We start from the raw sequence: 17,079 nt of genomic DNA on the forward strand, positions 1-17,079 counted from the left end.
CTGTACACAGTAATGCCATTGAATTTAAGATCTATTCAGGTGTTTCTGTGATGCTCTACAGTCACATTAAAGTCACATGATTGTTGCTTCCTCCAAACGCGACCTGCACTAATTATTAGTGCCGTTTTGCATCGTTATCTGATTTGCATGATTCCATTAGTGAATCAAAACAACGCAAACAGAGCGTGCATCAGTAGGCGCAGTTCATGCGTAGTGAACTCCCACCACTGGTTATCTCTGAGTTTAGGTGACCTGTATCCTTAGCAACCTTACATTTTCGTTCCCTAATTAGTTGCCTTTCAGAGCGGCGTGATTATGTTGCGCCGCATGCCATAGCTTTTTTTTTAAGCATCTGGTACGAAAACGAACAACCAATCGAACGTTCACGCGCAGGAGGATCAAAGTATTTCCTGAGGTGGCGTGTATGAATCAAAGCTTGGAGAATTGTGTGCCAGGAAGCCGAGGAATCGACAGAACAAAGGAGCAAATTTGATTTCACAAAGAACCGCATTGCAGAGCTGCCACACACACACACACACACACACAGGGCCACAAAGTTCAAAGCTCAGATTTTCCTCTGAAAGTGGAGCGTATTTCTGCAATCAGTCAGAATGGTCACTGGGTAATTACTGTATTCAGAAGCCCGTAGTAAATTAGTCTAGTCAAGTTAGAGTCTAAAATAGGTCTGCTTCATGCAAAGCGTGCGTCTCAGTTCATTTTAAACAGCTCCCGTCCTCATTACGCCGTTAAACCAGTCGGTTGATTTACAGACCCCTGGGAAATATTCGATGCGAAAATGACCTTGTTTTTTTCTTTATTGCATGGATAAATGTACCTGCTGGAATTTGTGTGTTAGTGGCTGTGAATCGGTCGTACCGTACGGCCACACATGCAAACTTTCAGAAACTTTAAAAGATTATGTGTTTTTTAATTAAATTTTTTTATATGCAACATTTTTTACATTATTATTGCAAGTCTTGTTATGAATGATTCAGCTGACTTCTCATTAACCAAACCCTTCTGTCATATAGAGACACTTTATCACCATCCAGTCAATTTCCAGATGGATAAAATCCATCCAAATGCATCAGTTTGCATTAGTAAAGTGACCCTATTCCATAGGCATTTATTAAATATGATCAAATGTTTTATGCTGGGTTCAGTTGACAGAATATTTTTACGATAGTCACTGTGCCAGATTATGCAATGCCCACCCAATCATCGCATGTAGTCTTCAACTGGCTGTCTTTCATTGCATAATTCCACCTATATCATCATCTCTCTTTCGTTTCGGCATGTAATAATATAATATAATATAATATACAACTACACGAGCATCAGGTAACGTTAAGCAAATATGGAAAAGCTACATTTATCCTACCATACTGTAAAAGTTGCGGTAGCATGCGCGTTATGCTTAACTATAATAAATGTATAACTCGATTTCAGCCGCATTCTGAGTCTGACAATGTCATTCGTTTTTTATCTGAGGCAAAAGTGTTGTTGGATTGGGGAAATACACTGAAATGAAATCTTAAGTCCATCTACTCTAAATTGTAAGGAATTTATATCTTTGATTTCATTTCAATAAGGTTCATTTGTTTATTATTCATGTAGCTAACATGAACTGACCATGAGGAACACATTTGTTACTGTATTTGTTAATAATAATTCACCTGTTTTTTACTTGTTCGTGTTATGTCACAGTCAGAGCATTAACTATTGTTAACAAATTAAACTTTTGATTTTAATAATGTTTTAGTAAATGCTGAAATTAATATTAACTAAGATTAATGCTGTTCATTATTAGTTCATGTTAACAAATGTAACTAATGAAACCTTATTGTTAAGTGTTACTGATTTCACGATAGCTAACACTTTAATGCATGTAATAGTCAAGTCACATTTATTTATATACAATACAGATTGTTTCAAAGCAGCTTCACAGTGATAACATGAAAATGACACAACAAAGTTTGTTTCTAGAAGAAAATTGCATCATCGTCCACCTGAAGTAAGGCAGATCAATAAATGTCCCCAACTAGCCCAGGCAACAGTGGCAAGGAACCAAAACTCCGTCAGGTGACAGAATGGAGAAAAATAAAATAATACATACATAAGTTACAACGTCAACAAAACTAAACATGAATTCCTCATAATTATCGTTTTGTTTGGTAAAGTAAATAATATTTAGTAATATCATCATCATTTCCCTATTTTTGTTTGATGTGTTATGCATTCTAATTGTATCAATGTCTTTTCATAGAATGCAAAGGAAATTAAAGGTATAGTGGAGGATCTTTCCGAATTTTAGATAAGACCCGCCCTCTCCACTTTTTGAATAAGTTTGATTGATTTACCAGAATGATTGACAATTAGGAGGACCAATAGTATAGGTGATCCACCCGGAAGTAAAAAATCCTCCACTATACCTTTAAGGAAAAAAAATATATTATTTTTTGGTCCTTCCGCCCCTGAGGAGGTCTGTGCACGCCACTGGACAGTAGTGTGTGTTAATAGACACCAGTTTGACACAATGCAATTCAGACACAATGCAATTCAATTACCCAATTCATTCAACTAGTCCCTTTTCTCCTTTTGCTTTTTCCGTCCCTCAGTCTCAGCGAAATATTAAAAGTCCATTAATGCTATCAGGGAGCACTCAAAGCAAATTCAGCCAATTATTTCGCCTCACACATAATTGTGTTTTGGCTGCGCTGGCGATTTAATGTGACAACACAACACAACACGTACTGGGGTATTTGCAGATTTGTTTCCGTCTGCATAAGAGTATGAATGTGGAGTTCAGCATGAAATGCACAATCCGAGAGGTGTGGGATGGTGTGACTGTGCGAGGCTTTATTCTTTGGCATGTTTCCTCCATACCAGTAACTCATGGAGATTATCTGCATCTTCGGTTTTAGGGTCGTCTCATTTTATAATGTGAATGCAGGACTTCAAAGTATTCTTATGTGATAACTTCCAAATAAATGCATGTATTTTTCAAATTCTAAATTGAATATTATATTATAAAAGTATATAATATTATATAATACTTATTATATTATATTATATTATATTATATTATATTATATTATATTATATTATATTATATTATATTATATTATATTATATTATCGAGATCATTATCTCTGCGAGTTACCATCTGCTGAGAAATATCACCTCAGCCCTGCGATGTTAGCAGAACCAAGCGTAATTGGACTGTTTACACTGTAAAAAACTGTGGACGGCCCACACATCTTCCTCTAATGACACCGCTTTCAAATCCTTGACCCTTCTCCAATTCAATTAAGGCTTTTCATCTTATGACTCATTTTATTCTCTCTCCTCTTCCTTTTCCAGTAACCTCGATACAGACAAGCTATCAGGTAGGTGTGGACAGTTCCTTTAAATTATCATACCGGATAGAAAATAAAGATGTAAGAAGTGTTTCTTCAAGTGGCAGTAATTAAAAAAGAAATGTACCTGTTGGAAACAGCTTCACACATTTCACATTCTCTATGAGAATGCATCTTAAGTGTTTGTTATTACTTTGCAAGGTCATAATCTGTTAATATCTCCTTTGATATCTTAATATAATAACCTTAATTGGTTATATCTCATATATCCGAACATTTCGCACCTTGTTTTGAATATTATCCGTCTTGAATAGTGTGCAAGATTAATGCGTCGTGATTTGTGTACTAAAGCTGGTATATTATTTCAAAGGTGTTATACATTTTCTGGTGGATTTTTGAAGTGTGCATCCATGCATGCTGTGAGAGTAATTCATTTTAAGTTAATTAGTTAAGCTAGTTTCTGATGCAAAATATTACGCAACCAAGCGGTCTGTAATATCAGTGCGTAAGATTATGACATGGCAAAAAAAAAGTACTTCATTGCATTGTCTCCGCAGAGATATTATTTTTATATATTAAAAAGAGTTGTTTTTTTGCTGGCCGGATTTACGGTTTTAAGGCTCAAAACTGTTTATTATAGAATTTTCTGAGATCCCCGTGGAGAAAATGATTAGGAAAAAGCTCCAAGGCCGCTATAAAACTGTGTGCTGACTGTACATTTAGTACACAAAATATAAATCTATGAATTGAAACGTCTTCTGTGCTCAGAGTCCGGAGAGTAAAGATGGTCATATTAGACGACAAATAATAATCTGAAACCCTTCTCGTCCGCAGAACAGCACAGCGACATAATTCACTGACTCATATACTCAGATATAGATATTGACAGCAACGCTGAAGAGCCACAATCGCCTATGTGTGTGCGTGTGTGTGTGTGTGTGTGTGTGTGTGCATGTGTGTGATGGAGGACAATTGGTGATAAAAACAGATTGTAAAGCTTGATTGTTTCTGACATCATTTCCCTGAACTTCTCCATTTCGTATGTGGTAAATGACTTTGTAGCATATCACAAATTTTGTATTTTGGCCTATAATTCTCTCTCTCTCTCTCTCTCTCTCTCTCTCTCTCTCTCTCTCTCTCTCTCTCTCTCTCTCTCTCTCTCTCTCTCTCTCTCTCTCTCTCTCTCTCTCTCTCTCTCTCTCCCTCTCTCCCTCTCTCTCTCTCTCTCTCTCACTGTTTTCAGTTTAAACTGACCATTTTTATAACTAAAAAAGTGTGCGCAAGAGGTTAATATTATCTCAGTAAACATGCATAAATGCACAGCTAAAAAATCCACCGGAAAAAGAATATGACTCATATTTTGTTTCTGACCTATAATTCATCCTCTTTCTCTTTCCAGATTACTTTTCTCAGCATCTTGGAGAATATCTGGATGTTCTGTCAGCGTTAGAGAAACTCAACATCGCCGTCCTGAAGGCGATGGACAAGACGAAGGAGGTAATCTACCTAACTAAAACAGAAAACCTTCGCTTTGGATATTCAGGAAACATTCAGAAATAACTTAATGGGAACATTAGCAAGACGTTTGTAGGATTCGAATGAGGTCACATCATATCCAGGGTTATTACTGGTAACTAAAACTATTAAAAAATATTTTGTTAACTAAAATAAAGCTGCACTACAGTATAATAAAATCTAAATTTTAGATGAAAAACGTAAAATAAATTAAAAGTATTGCATTTGCAACTAACTGAAATACATTGAGGCACTAAAATGGCTAACTGGAAATAAATAAAAACTAAAATTTAAACAAACCTAAAAAAAAAACCCATAACATAACAAATTAAAATGACAAAAGCATATAACAAAAATACTAAAATTGTAATATAAATTAAATTCAAAATTCAAAATATTAATAAAAACTACAATAGCAAACAAATAATGCTAAAATAACAATAACAGCACATGTTTTGTTGCACTGCATCACATTGACAATTGCTTTAATATTTTGTTTATGCAAAGACAGTTATGAATTTTTCAGGAGGGCAACTATAAATGCAAACACTCAGAAATGATCCACTCTACTATTTCTGTCCGCCAGCGCTGATCTGCTCTGTGTCGAGGGCAGTAATTGTATCTGATCTCTGTCAGTGCAGGAGAAAGTGGGCCTTAATTTTGTTTTCAGACCGGTCGTTACTTGTCAAGCTGTGTCCTGGATACTCAGTGAACTCAGCGGAGGGTTTCCTCCGTGCAGCAGAAGCTTCATCAGGATATTTCTGCATTGATGACGGAACCACTGCAGGATATTAAGCACTGAAGGTCGTAAATGACGACTGATGCGGCAGGTAAAGAAAACGCTGCGTGTGAGGTAATACAGTGAGCTGCTTCTTCTGCAGGAGTACCAGGGTTCATCGGTTCTGGGTCAGTTTGTGACCCGCTTCATGTTGAGGGAGACGTCCAGCCAGCTGCTGTCGCTCCAGATGTCTCTCCAGTGTGCGATGGAGGCCGTGGAGGCGCAAAGTAGCACCGCTCCGTGAGTTACACACACACACACACACACTGTAAACGCAACACTTTTTTTTCTGTCTTGCACTCCTAAAATTAAAGGAGTTCCTGACACTTTTACAGTTCAGAGAGGAAAACCTCTTCGAGAGAACCATGTTGTTTCAGGCTCTACTAGAACAGGTTTTCCTGCTTGAATGTTGATTATTCTCCTCATATTCTCCATTGTTGCGGCTCCTCTCTTCCCAGTCTGTCAGTAACGCTCTGTTTACTTCCTGTCTCAATGAAGCCCCTCCTTCTGAAAAGCACACTGTGCTCCGATTGCTCGGCTGGAGCAGTGTGTTGTGATTGGTCGAGCGCTTTGAGTGTGTTTAGGAAATGCCCCGCCCTTTACCATAACCGCCAGTTTAACACACTACTAACTAACTCAACCAGGCCCCGCCCCTTTATTCTGCGAATGAATTATTATAATGAGGAATATTGTGGCGTGTTCGTTCCCGGAAGAAGCTCAAGACTACAATAGAGTTCAGGGAGTTCAGAAACACTGACACTGATATAGAGAATAATTATCTATCCATCCATCAATCCCTTAATCTAATCTAATTACTGAATCGAATCTAAAGGTTATATGATTTTTAATAAATGTCAGTTCAATATAATTCTACTTTCTTACATACAAATTCCACCCCAATTAAATGTAGTACTTGATTTGCTTATAATATTATTATTTTTTTATGTATATTGCAATGTATATGTATATTTAGTTTTTGTGCATGTGTGTATATATAGATAGATATATACATATTTTCTTTTGACTGCTGCTTGTGATTTTGAAATCCTTCAATAAAAATGTTATCACAAAAAAAAATAACCTATTTTTATATTCCTATGATGTTTTAGAAGAACCTTGTATGTGTTTAGACATCATAAGAACGGTGGCATTACGGGAACCTTAAAAGAGTTCTTCTGAAACCTCTAGAAACCCATAAATAGTTTGATATGAAGATGGATCTGTGAGCCTGAGGTGTGAGATGCTTTGTATTATTAGGATGTAGCCTCTGCTCGTCTCAGCGTTTCATATACGAGACAAGAGAAAGAGGGAGAAACCGATAAACAGAGTGCAGCAGAAGTAATAGTAATGTATTCTTCATGATGAAGCACATTTGTCTTGTTTATCCGTGGGGTGTTTTCTTCCTCACAAAGCAGATGTCACAGAAACATGCCGGTATTCTCAGAAGAGCTCGTAATGCGACGGAAACAACAGGAAAATGTTTGCATATGTTTTTGTTCGCTATAATCGCTCAAGTCAGTCAAAGAACATTTCTGCTGTTATTTCTCTCTGACTGTAATTCCCATTTGTCGAACAGAAAAGCCCCATTAGGACCATTTCATAACACTGTACAGTTCAGCGGATGCTCATGAACACTTATCGTAGTCCTGGTGAACGTCAGACTCATTTCTGGATGTTATAGCTTCAGGATTGCACACTTGCAACCAATAATGGTGACTGATATTAATATATAATAATAACAATAACTGATGTTTCTTCTGATTTTTGTTCTCGCTTAGCTGAACTTCAGATCCTTTATTCACTTAATCATTGTGTCATTTTTACAAGCACATTTATGTTGTAAAATGCTATTTATTGCGAGTATGGTATTGCTTATACTGCGGTTCAATAAACAAGAAGTTAATATAAAGTGACTTACATTTTAGATATAATATTACAAGTTATATCTGTTTTTGCTCCACTAATGACAATAGTTCCAAACGAAACCATTTTTAACGTTTTTCAATCCTGAATGAATCAGCGTTTTTGAATGATTCGTCTGAGTGAACAATTCAGTGACTCGCTCATAAAGACTTGTTTCGTTTCTGAATGATTCAGTCATTGTTGAAAAATTGGTTGAATGAATGATTCAATGACTCACTCATCAAGACTTGTTTCGTTTCTGAATGATTCAGTCATTGTTGAAATAATTGGTTGAATGAATGATTCAATGCCTCACTCATAAAGACTTGTTTCATTTCAGATTGATTCAATCGTTGTTGAAAGAATTGGTTGAGTGAATGATTCAATGACTCACTCATCAAGACTCGTTTAATTTCTGAACGATTCAATCGTTGTTGAATGATTCAATGACTCACTCATCAAGACTTGTTTCGTTTCTGAATGATTCAGTCATTGTTGAAATAATTGGTTGAATGAATGATTCAATGACTCACTCATAAAGACTTGTTTCATTTCAGATTGATTCAATCGTTGTTGAAAGAATTGGTTGAGTGAATGATTCAATGACTCACTCATCAAGACTTGTTTCGTTTCTGAATGATTCAGTCACTGTTGAAAGAATTGGTTGAGTGAATGATTCAATGACTCACTCATCAAGACTTGTTTCGTTTCTGAATGATTCAGTCATTGTTGAAATAATTGGTTGAATGAATGATTAAATGACTCACTCATCAAGACTCGTTTAGTTTCTGAATGATTCAGTCACTGTTGAAAGAATTGGTTGAATGAATGATTCAATGACTCACTCATCACGACTTGTTTAGTTTCTGAATGATTCAATAGTTGTTCAAATAATTGGTTGAATGAATGATTCAATGACTCACTCATAAAGACAATCTATTACTGAATGTCTCAGTGTTGCTGAGCGAATCGTTGAATGAATCAGACTATTAATTCAACATTCAGTCACTTGTGTAACTACAGCCAGCACTATATCAGGCCTTTCGTCCAGTCCGATGTAAAAATAGTCTAAAGTTCTGTAATATTCGTAAGTTATATAATTTGTTTTGTAGAAATGTTTTTCATTATGTTAAAATAATATGAGTAAAAAAATTTTTTAATTGTGTTTGGCGCTGTTCGGTTCTCGATACGCAGCTGATCTCATGAATTAATCAGCGCTGCACAAGAGTTCTCAAAGCTTCAGTTTCATACTGAGAATCAATACACATGCAGATGATCTCCAGCTAATCAGAAATCTCTAGCGTTTTCCACACGTTTTTGAGTCTGTGGTCTGTTACATCAGATATATGTGCATCTGATGATAATAGCAGAAGTGGGTCAACAACAGCCTTGAGAGAGACTTCTGACTCATGTGAACATATGTGGGTGACGTCAGCAGGGTTACAACATTGACGAGGTTATTCACATTCAGTGTTATTCGCTTATGCTCATCAACTATTGGCAGTGAACGCGGACGCACAGATGCTGTGTTCTTGCAGCTGTGCTTTGTCAAATCTGCCATCTTCTGCTGGATATTCACTGAAAACAACACCATCTGAATGCATCTAGTTTCAAAGTCCCTCTGTGGTGAAAACCAAGCTTTTAAAGCCGTCTATGTGGTGTTTTTAATATGCTTTAAGACAAAGCATGTGTAAGTTCATAAGTCGACAGCATTGCTGAGTATTTCCTCCTTAAAACTGCAGTGAACCAAAGACAGTCTCAAAAACACGCTTTGAAATCGCTGGTGTTTCTGACGTCACAAACTACCTTGTAACCAATCAGATCAACGTGTGATCGTCAACCAGTGGATCTCTGAGCTGAGGGAGGGAGTGGAGGCGGGGCTCATTTGCATATTTATAGAACCACGCATTCTAAATGAGGCAAGGGTGTCGAGTTACATTCAAGATATTTTAAGCCATGAAGAATTTTTCTTAAAGGAAAAAACTTTTAAATGTGTCATGTTGGTGACTAAAGATGATTTGACTACAGGGGGACTTTAAGCACGCTATTATCATTTTACGTAAGCACAAAATATATTTATATGTTCCTATGATGCAGAACATTAACCGAGGATCTGGGCTCTTTTTCTCTGTAGGGTTGAAGTTAAAGTCCCGGAGCATCTTATACAGAAGAACAACAGAAGATGTGGCCGTCGAGTGCAGAAGAACATGTGTTTGTCGCCTACTGATCCGTACTCGGGCATTCTCACTACCGGTAACACACACACACACACACACAGCTTTTAAAAGACAATAGTGTTATTATTCAGCTCAATTTAGTTCAATATTATTTAGTTCATTAACAGTGTGAACAGTGCAAAGGTTATTAATTATGAAGCGACTTACATTTTAGACATAATATTACAAGTTATGTCTTTTTTTTGCTCCACTAGCGACTAAAGTTCCAAACAAAACCACACCTGAACCATACTGTTTTTTCCATTCAGTGACTCACTCATAAAGACTTGTTTCATTTCTGAATGATTCAACTGTTGTTGAAAGAGTTGGTTGAATGAATGATTCAATGACTCACTCATAAAGGCTTGTTTCATTTCTGAATGATTCAATTGTTGTTGAAAGAATTGGTTGAATGAATGATTCAATGACTCACTCATAAAGGCTTGTTTCATTTCTGAATGATTAAATTGTTGTTGAAAGAATTGGTTGAATGAATGATTCAATGACTCACTCATAAAGACTTGTTTAATTTCTGAATGATTCAATTGTTGTTGAAAGAATTGGTTGAATGAATGATTCAATGACTCACTCATAAAGGCTTGTTTCATTTCTGAATGATTCAATTGTTGTTGAAAGAATTGGTTGAATGAATGATTCAATGACTCACTCATCAAGACTTGTTTCATTTCTGAATGATTCAATTGTTGTTGAAAGAATTGGTTGAATGAATGATTCAATGACTCACTCATCAAGACTTGTTTCATTTCTGAATGATTCAATTGTTGTTGAAAGAATTGGTTGAATGAATGATTCAATGACTCACTCATAAAGGCTTGTTTAATTTCTGAATGATTCAATTGTTGTTGAAAGAATTGGTTGAATGAATGATTCAATGACTCACTCATAAAGACTTGTTTCATTTCTGAATGATTCAATTGTTGTTGAAAGAATCGGTTGAATGAATGATTCAATGACTCACTCATAAAGGCTTGTTTCATTTCTAAATGATTACATTTTTGTTGAAAGAGTTGGTTAAATGAATGATTCAATGACTCACTCATAAAGACTTGTTTCATTTCTGAATGATTCAATTGTTGTTGAAAGAATTGGTTGAATGAATGATTCAATGACTCACTCATAAAGGCTTGTTTCATTTCTGAATGATTCAATTGTTGTTGAAAGAATTGGTTGAATGAATGATTCAATGACTCACTCATAAAGACTTGTTTCATTTCTGAATGATTCAATTGTTGTTGAAAGAATTGGTTGAATGAATGATTCAATGACTCACTCATAAAGACTTGTTTAATTTCTGAATGATTCAATTGTTGTTGAAAGAATTGGTTGAATGAATGATTCAATGACTCACTCATAAAGGCTTGTTTCATTTCTGAATGATTCAATTGTTGTTGAAAGAATTGGTTGGATGAATGATTCAATGACTCACTCATAAAGGCTTGTTTCATTTCTGAATGATTCAATTGTTGTTGAAAGAATTGGTTGAATGAATGATTCAATGACTCACTCATAAAGACTTGTTTCATTTCTGAATGATTCAATTGTTGTTGAAAGAATTGGTTGAATGAATGATTCAATGACTCACTCATAAAGACTTGTTTAATTTCTGAATGATTCAATTGTTGTTGAAAGAATTGGTTGAATGAATGATTCAATGACTCACTCATAAAGGCTTGTTTCATTTCTGAATGATTCAATTGTTGTTGAAAGAATTGGTTGAATGAATGATTCAATGACTCACTCATAAAGACTTGTTTCATTTCTGAATGATTCAATTGTTGTTGAAAGAATTGGTTGAATGAATGATTCAATGACTCACTCATAAAGGCTTGTTTCATTTCTGAATGATTCAATTGTTGTTGAAAGAATTGGTTGAATGAATGATTCAATGACTCACTCATCAAGACTTGTTTCATTTCTGAATGATTCAATTGTTGTTGAAAGAATTGGTTGAATGAATGATTCAATGACTCACTCATAAAAGCTTGTTTCATTTCTGAATGATTCAATTGTTGTTGAAAGAATTGGTTGAATGAATGATTCAATGACTCACTCATAAAGACTTGTTTAATTTCTGAATGATTCAATTGTTGTTGAAAGAATTGGTTGAATGAATGATTCAATGATTCACTCATAAAGGCTTGTTTCATTTCTGAATGATTCAATTGTTGTTGAAAGAATTGGTTGAATGAATGATTCAATGACTCACTCATAAAGGCTTGTTTCATTTCTGAATGATTCAATTGTTGTTGAAAGAATTGGTTGAGTGAATGATTCAATGACTCACTCATAAAGGCTTGTTTAAAGTTATGTACAATTCGTAAGTTATATAATTTGTTTTGAAGAAATGTTTTTGTTTAAAAAATGAGAGTCATACATTTTGTAATTGTGTTCAACATTATTTCAACATAGTTCAGAAACAGTGTAAATGTTGCAAAGTTTATTAATTATGAACCAAACTCAGTTATTAAAATACAAAGCAGATACAGAAGACAATAGTATCATTATTCAGTTCAGTTCAGTGTTGATTCGATTCAGTTCAATTAGTGTTGATGTTGCAAAGTTCATTCATTATTAAATGAATTCGATTCAGATAAAGCAGCAATAATGTTATTATCCGACAGAATTTATTTTAAGTTTTGTTCTCACCCAATAGTGTCAGTGCAGTCAAACTGATATTACTGAATATAACGTGTCTTTTAAATGTCTTATAAGCAAAAGCATTTTTAATATCTGCTGATGAGTGGAGTTGTGTACTGAGTGTTGGTGTGTGTTGCGTCTCAGGCGTTACCGTAGATACAGATGAAAACTGGTGTTCTCAGATCAACAGACTGCAGCAGCTCATCGACAAACTGGAGTGTCAGGTGAATAAGTCCAAATATCCATTCACACATTAATCTGAGCTTTGTATATTGAGATTGCATGTCTTACAAACCAATTGTGTTTTGCTTTTCATTTCTAGAGTCCAAAGTTGGAGCCACTGAAAGAAGATACACTGGCCAGCACGTACAAATCAGTGAGTTCTCCGATCCACCGCCTCAGAAGTCCAGTCCAGATTTTATGTCTGTTTATCCTCCATCATAATGCAAGAATTACAGACGTTAAACGGCAGTCAGATCGGAAGAGCACAATGATGAGCGATACAATATGTTTAATGAAAATCAGTGATGGATGAAGGCAATGAGTGAACGGAGAAAGTATATAATGAAGTAATGAAGTAGCGAAGTCCAATTAAAGAAAATGTTTTGTTCTTTTGAGTCTTTTCAATGAATGAGTTGATTCGGTTCTCGTTGCTCCACTCTCAGAACATTATCAGTGAATAACAGTTTCATTTCCAGTCTGTTCCTAAATTTCAGAATTAAGCACATACACTCACCTAAAGGATTATTAGGAACACCATACTAATACTGTGTTTGACCCCCTTTCGCCTTCAGAACTGCCTTAATTAATTCTACGTGGCATTGATTCAACAAGGTGCTGAAAGCATTCTTTAGAAATGTTGGCCCATATTGATAGGATAGTTGATGGAGATTTGTGGGATGCACATCCGGGGCACGAAGCTCCCGTTCCACCACATCCCAAAGATGCTCTATTGGGTTGAGATCTGGTGACTGTGGGGGCCATTTTTTGTACAGTGAACTCATTGTCATGTTCAAGAAACCAATTTGAAATGATTCGAGCTTTGTGACATGGTGCATTATCCTGCTGGAAGTAGCCATCAGAGGATGGGTACATGGTGGTCATAAAGGGATGGACATGGTCAGAAACAATGCTCAGGTAGGCCGTGGCATTTAAACGATGCCCAATTGGCACTAAGGGACCTAAAGTGTGCCAAGAAAACATCCCCCACACCATTACACCACCACCACCAGCCTGCACAGTGGTAACAAGGCATGATGGATCCATGTTCTCATTCTGTTTACGCCAAATTCTGACTCTACCATCTGAATGTCTCAACAGAAATCGAGACTCATCAGACCAGGCAACATTTTTCCAGTCTTCAACTGTCCAATTTTGGTGAGCTCGTGCAAATTGTAGCCTCTTTTTCCTATTTGTAGTGGAGATGAGTGGTACCCGGTCTTCTGCTGTTGTAGCCCATCCGCCTCAAGGTTGTGCGTGTTGTGGCTTCACAAATGCTTTGCTGCATACCTCGGTTGTAACGAGTGGTTATTTCAGTCAAAGTTGCTCTTCTATCAGCTTGAATCAGTCGGCCCATTCTCCTCTGACCTCTAGCATCAACAAGGCATTTTCGCCCACAGGACTGCCGCATACTGGATGTTTTTCCCTTTTCACACCATTCTTTGTCAACCCTAGAAATGGTTGTGCGTGAAAATCCCAGTAACTGAGCAGATTGTGACATACTCAGACCGGCCCGTCTGGCACCAACAACCATGCCACGCTCAAAATTGCTTAAATCACCTTTCTTTCCCATTCTGACATTCAGTTTGGAGTTCAGGAGATTGTCTTGACCAGGACCACACCCCTAAATGCATTGAAGCAACTGCCATGTGATTGGTTGATTAGATAATTGCATTAATGAGAAATTGAACAGGTGTTCCTAATAATCCTTTAGGTGAGTGTATAAGTCATATATGTGCGTTTATGCATCTTTCGTCTGCCTCTTTTAAGCTCGACCCCTTGTGGAAAAGAAGTGCACTTTACCATCCTTTTAAAATAAGAGTTCTTACTATGGAAATAATATACTGTGAAAGAATATACATGAGTGCAAACTTTTCAGACACTTGAATGAAATGAAAGTGTATTATAGTTTGCATTTAGCTGAACTTTGTTGTGCTTTTTTTGACCCACCTAAGTAAGACTCAAGTACATCTTTATATTTAATGTCATATTTACTTCTATTGTCTTTGAAATATCAAGCACTGCTGAATGTTCTGACAAGCACTTACGGTGAACTAAAATATACTTTAATGTAATTTCTACTGAAATTTGTATGTCATGTAATTATATATATTTGTAATTACACGTTTGTGATGAAGTTGCAATTTAAAATATATTTACTGTAGATGTAATATCAGATAAAACACTACAGTTAGAATGATAATCAAGTACTTGATGTGCTTTAGTATGTTAGCCACATTAAAATAAGTGTACTTCTGTGCCATGCCAATGCCAAAGATAAGGCTTTTTAAGGGAAACTTAAAGTTATTAAAATGAGATAAGATCCACAGTCATGAAAGTGAACTCTCGAAGTACTTTTATTTCATTAATATTATATTATCTGCAGAAATATGCACATTTGGTATAATTAAGCACTCTTCTTTTTCACAAGGGAGAGTGTCAGCACTTTCAGTGTATTATAAAATATTATATTATACACAAGGACATGAGGGTGAATGAGTAATGATACACAGATTCTGCATTATGATCAGATGTTGGGCATGGAACGCGGAAGCTAGCGTTAGTTCTCGTTCTCCGGTTAGTCATATTTGATGTGTGTGTTTCGTTCTCCAGAACATTCTGCTGGTGCAGAGACAGATGAGCGTGACGGAGAGTGATGTCGAGGAGTTCCAGAAGGCTCTGAAGACGTACGCCGACACCACTGCCAATCAGAACGACAACCTACAGTGAGGAAAACACACTCACACACACACCATCTGTGACCCTGGGTCACAAAATCACGAGTCGCACGGGTATATCTGTGGCAATAGCCAACAATACATTGTCCGGGTCAAAATTATTGATTTTTCTTTAATGCCAAAAATCATTAGGATATTGAGCAAAGATCATGTTCCATGAAGATATTTAGTACATTTCCTACCGTAAATATATAAAACATTTATTTTTTGTGAGTGAATGCAGCACAATCGTGAACATAAATGCACAACTTTAAAGGAGATTTCTCAATGTTTCGATTTTTTTGTACCCTCAGATTCCAGATTTCAATAGTTGTATCTCGGCCACATATTGTCCTATCCTAACAAACCACACATCACTGGAAAGCTTATTTATTCATTGATGCATAAATCTCAATTTCATAAAATTGCTCCATGTGACTGATTTTGAGGCCCAGGGTCACATATTATGAAGTTACTATCAAGATACTGTATGAACCGTAATGCTCCAAGAGAATATTAACCCTGTAAAGCCTGACATCCTTTAAATTGAACCTTTAGTTAAAAAGATAACAACAAAAAAAAGACTCATATTTGATACATCAGGCTTTTATGGCTCATATCGTCTGATATAGTGAGAATATGGAGGAGGAAAAACAGCTTAATTTTATTCAGGGGCTTAAAATATGCACTTTGGTGCAGATGCTGATATTTATATGGACAAAAAGTAAGATGAAATTCTGAAAGCTTGTTATGTAAATCAATGAGATCTTTATAACAGTATAGCAGATAATTACACAAATAGCATATAAATATCAATATCTGCCAATAATATGTCTTAGTAAGATGATATTTAAATGCTTAGTTTATGATCAAAGCTCTGTAGTTTTAAAACATAGAATGTAATGCAATGATGATCGAGAGACGAACAAATAAACCTTCCTCAGAAGCCTGATGATCATATTTGATACAGAATATATATATATTTTTTAATTATGTATGGATATTCAAGTAAACCAAGTAGCTTCAGTCCAGTAAGCGTTCATCTTGAAATATTATTAATATTAATATAATAGTTATTCTTACATTTACTTGATAAAAATCAATGATTTTAGATCATAAAGACTCGTGTAGCTCGAGCTGAAGGACGTTTGTACGATTAAACTTAAAGACTTTGACTGGCTAAGTGCGACCGTATTTTATATCTGTTTAAGCTCCGAGATCCTCCATCATAATGAACACAATGATGAGCGATACAATATGTTTAATGAAAATCAGTGATGGATGAAGGCAATGAGTGAACGGACACAGTATATAATGAAGTAATGAAGTAGCGAAGTCCAATTAAAGAAAATGTTTTGTTCTTTTGAGTCTTTTCAGTGAATGAGTTGATCCGGTTCTCGTTGCTCCACTTTCAGAACATTATCAGTGAATAACAGTTTCATTTCCAGTCTGTTCCTAAATTTCAGAATTAAGCACATATAAGTCATATATGTGCGTTTATGCATCTTTTGAGCTCGACCCCTTGTGGAAAAGAAGTGCACTTTAGCATCCTTTTAAAATAAGAGTTCTTACTATGGACATAATATACTGTGAAAGAATATACATGAGTGCAAACTTTTCAGACACTTGAATGAAGTGAAAGTGTATTATAGTTTTCTTTTAGCTGAACTTTGTTGTGCTTTTTTTTGACCCACCTAAGTAAGACCTAATTACGT

The 17,079-nt window shown here is 35.8% G+C and overlaps 1 protein-coding gene across 1 annotated transcript in view; it reads left to right on the plus strand.

Moving 5' to 3' along the window:
- Positions 1–17,079, plus strand: part of necab3 (N-terminal EF-hand calcium binding protein 3) — a 43,122-nt gene that overhangs the window by 22,111 nt on the left and 3,932 nt on the right. The window contains exons 4-10 of the mRNA XM_084425280.1: positions 3,364–3,389; positions 4,759–4,856; positions 5,756–5,892; positions 9,689–9,807; positions 12,573–12,652; positions 12,751–12,804; positions 15,261–15,373. Coding sequence (XP_084281406.1) covers positions 3,364–3,389; positions 4,759–4,856; positions 5,756–5,892; positions 9,689–9,807; positions 12,573–12,652; positions 12,751–12,804; positions 15,261–15,373 — 627 coding nt within the window. The remainder of the gene's footprint in view (positions 1–3,363; positions 3,390–4,758; positions 4,857–5,755; positions 5,893–9,688; positions 9,808–12,572; positions 12,653–12,750; positions 12,805–15,260; positions 15,374–17,079) is intronic.

The sequence above is a fragment of the Rutilus rutilus genome, assembly GCF_951802725.1.
Source record: "Rutilus rutilus genome assembly, chromosome: 12".
Lineage (NCBI taxonomy): Eukaryota > Metazoa > Chordata > Actinopteri > Cypriniformes > Leuciscidae > Rutilus > Rutilus rutilus.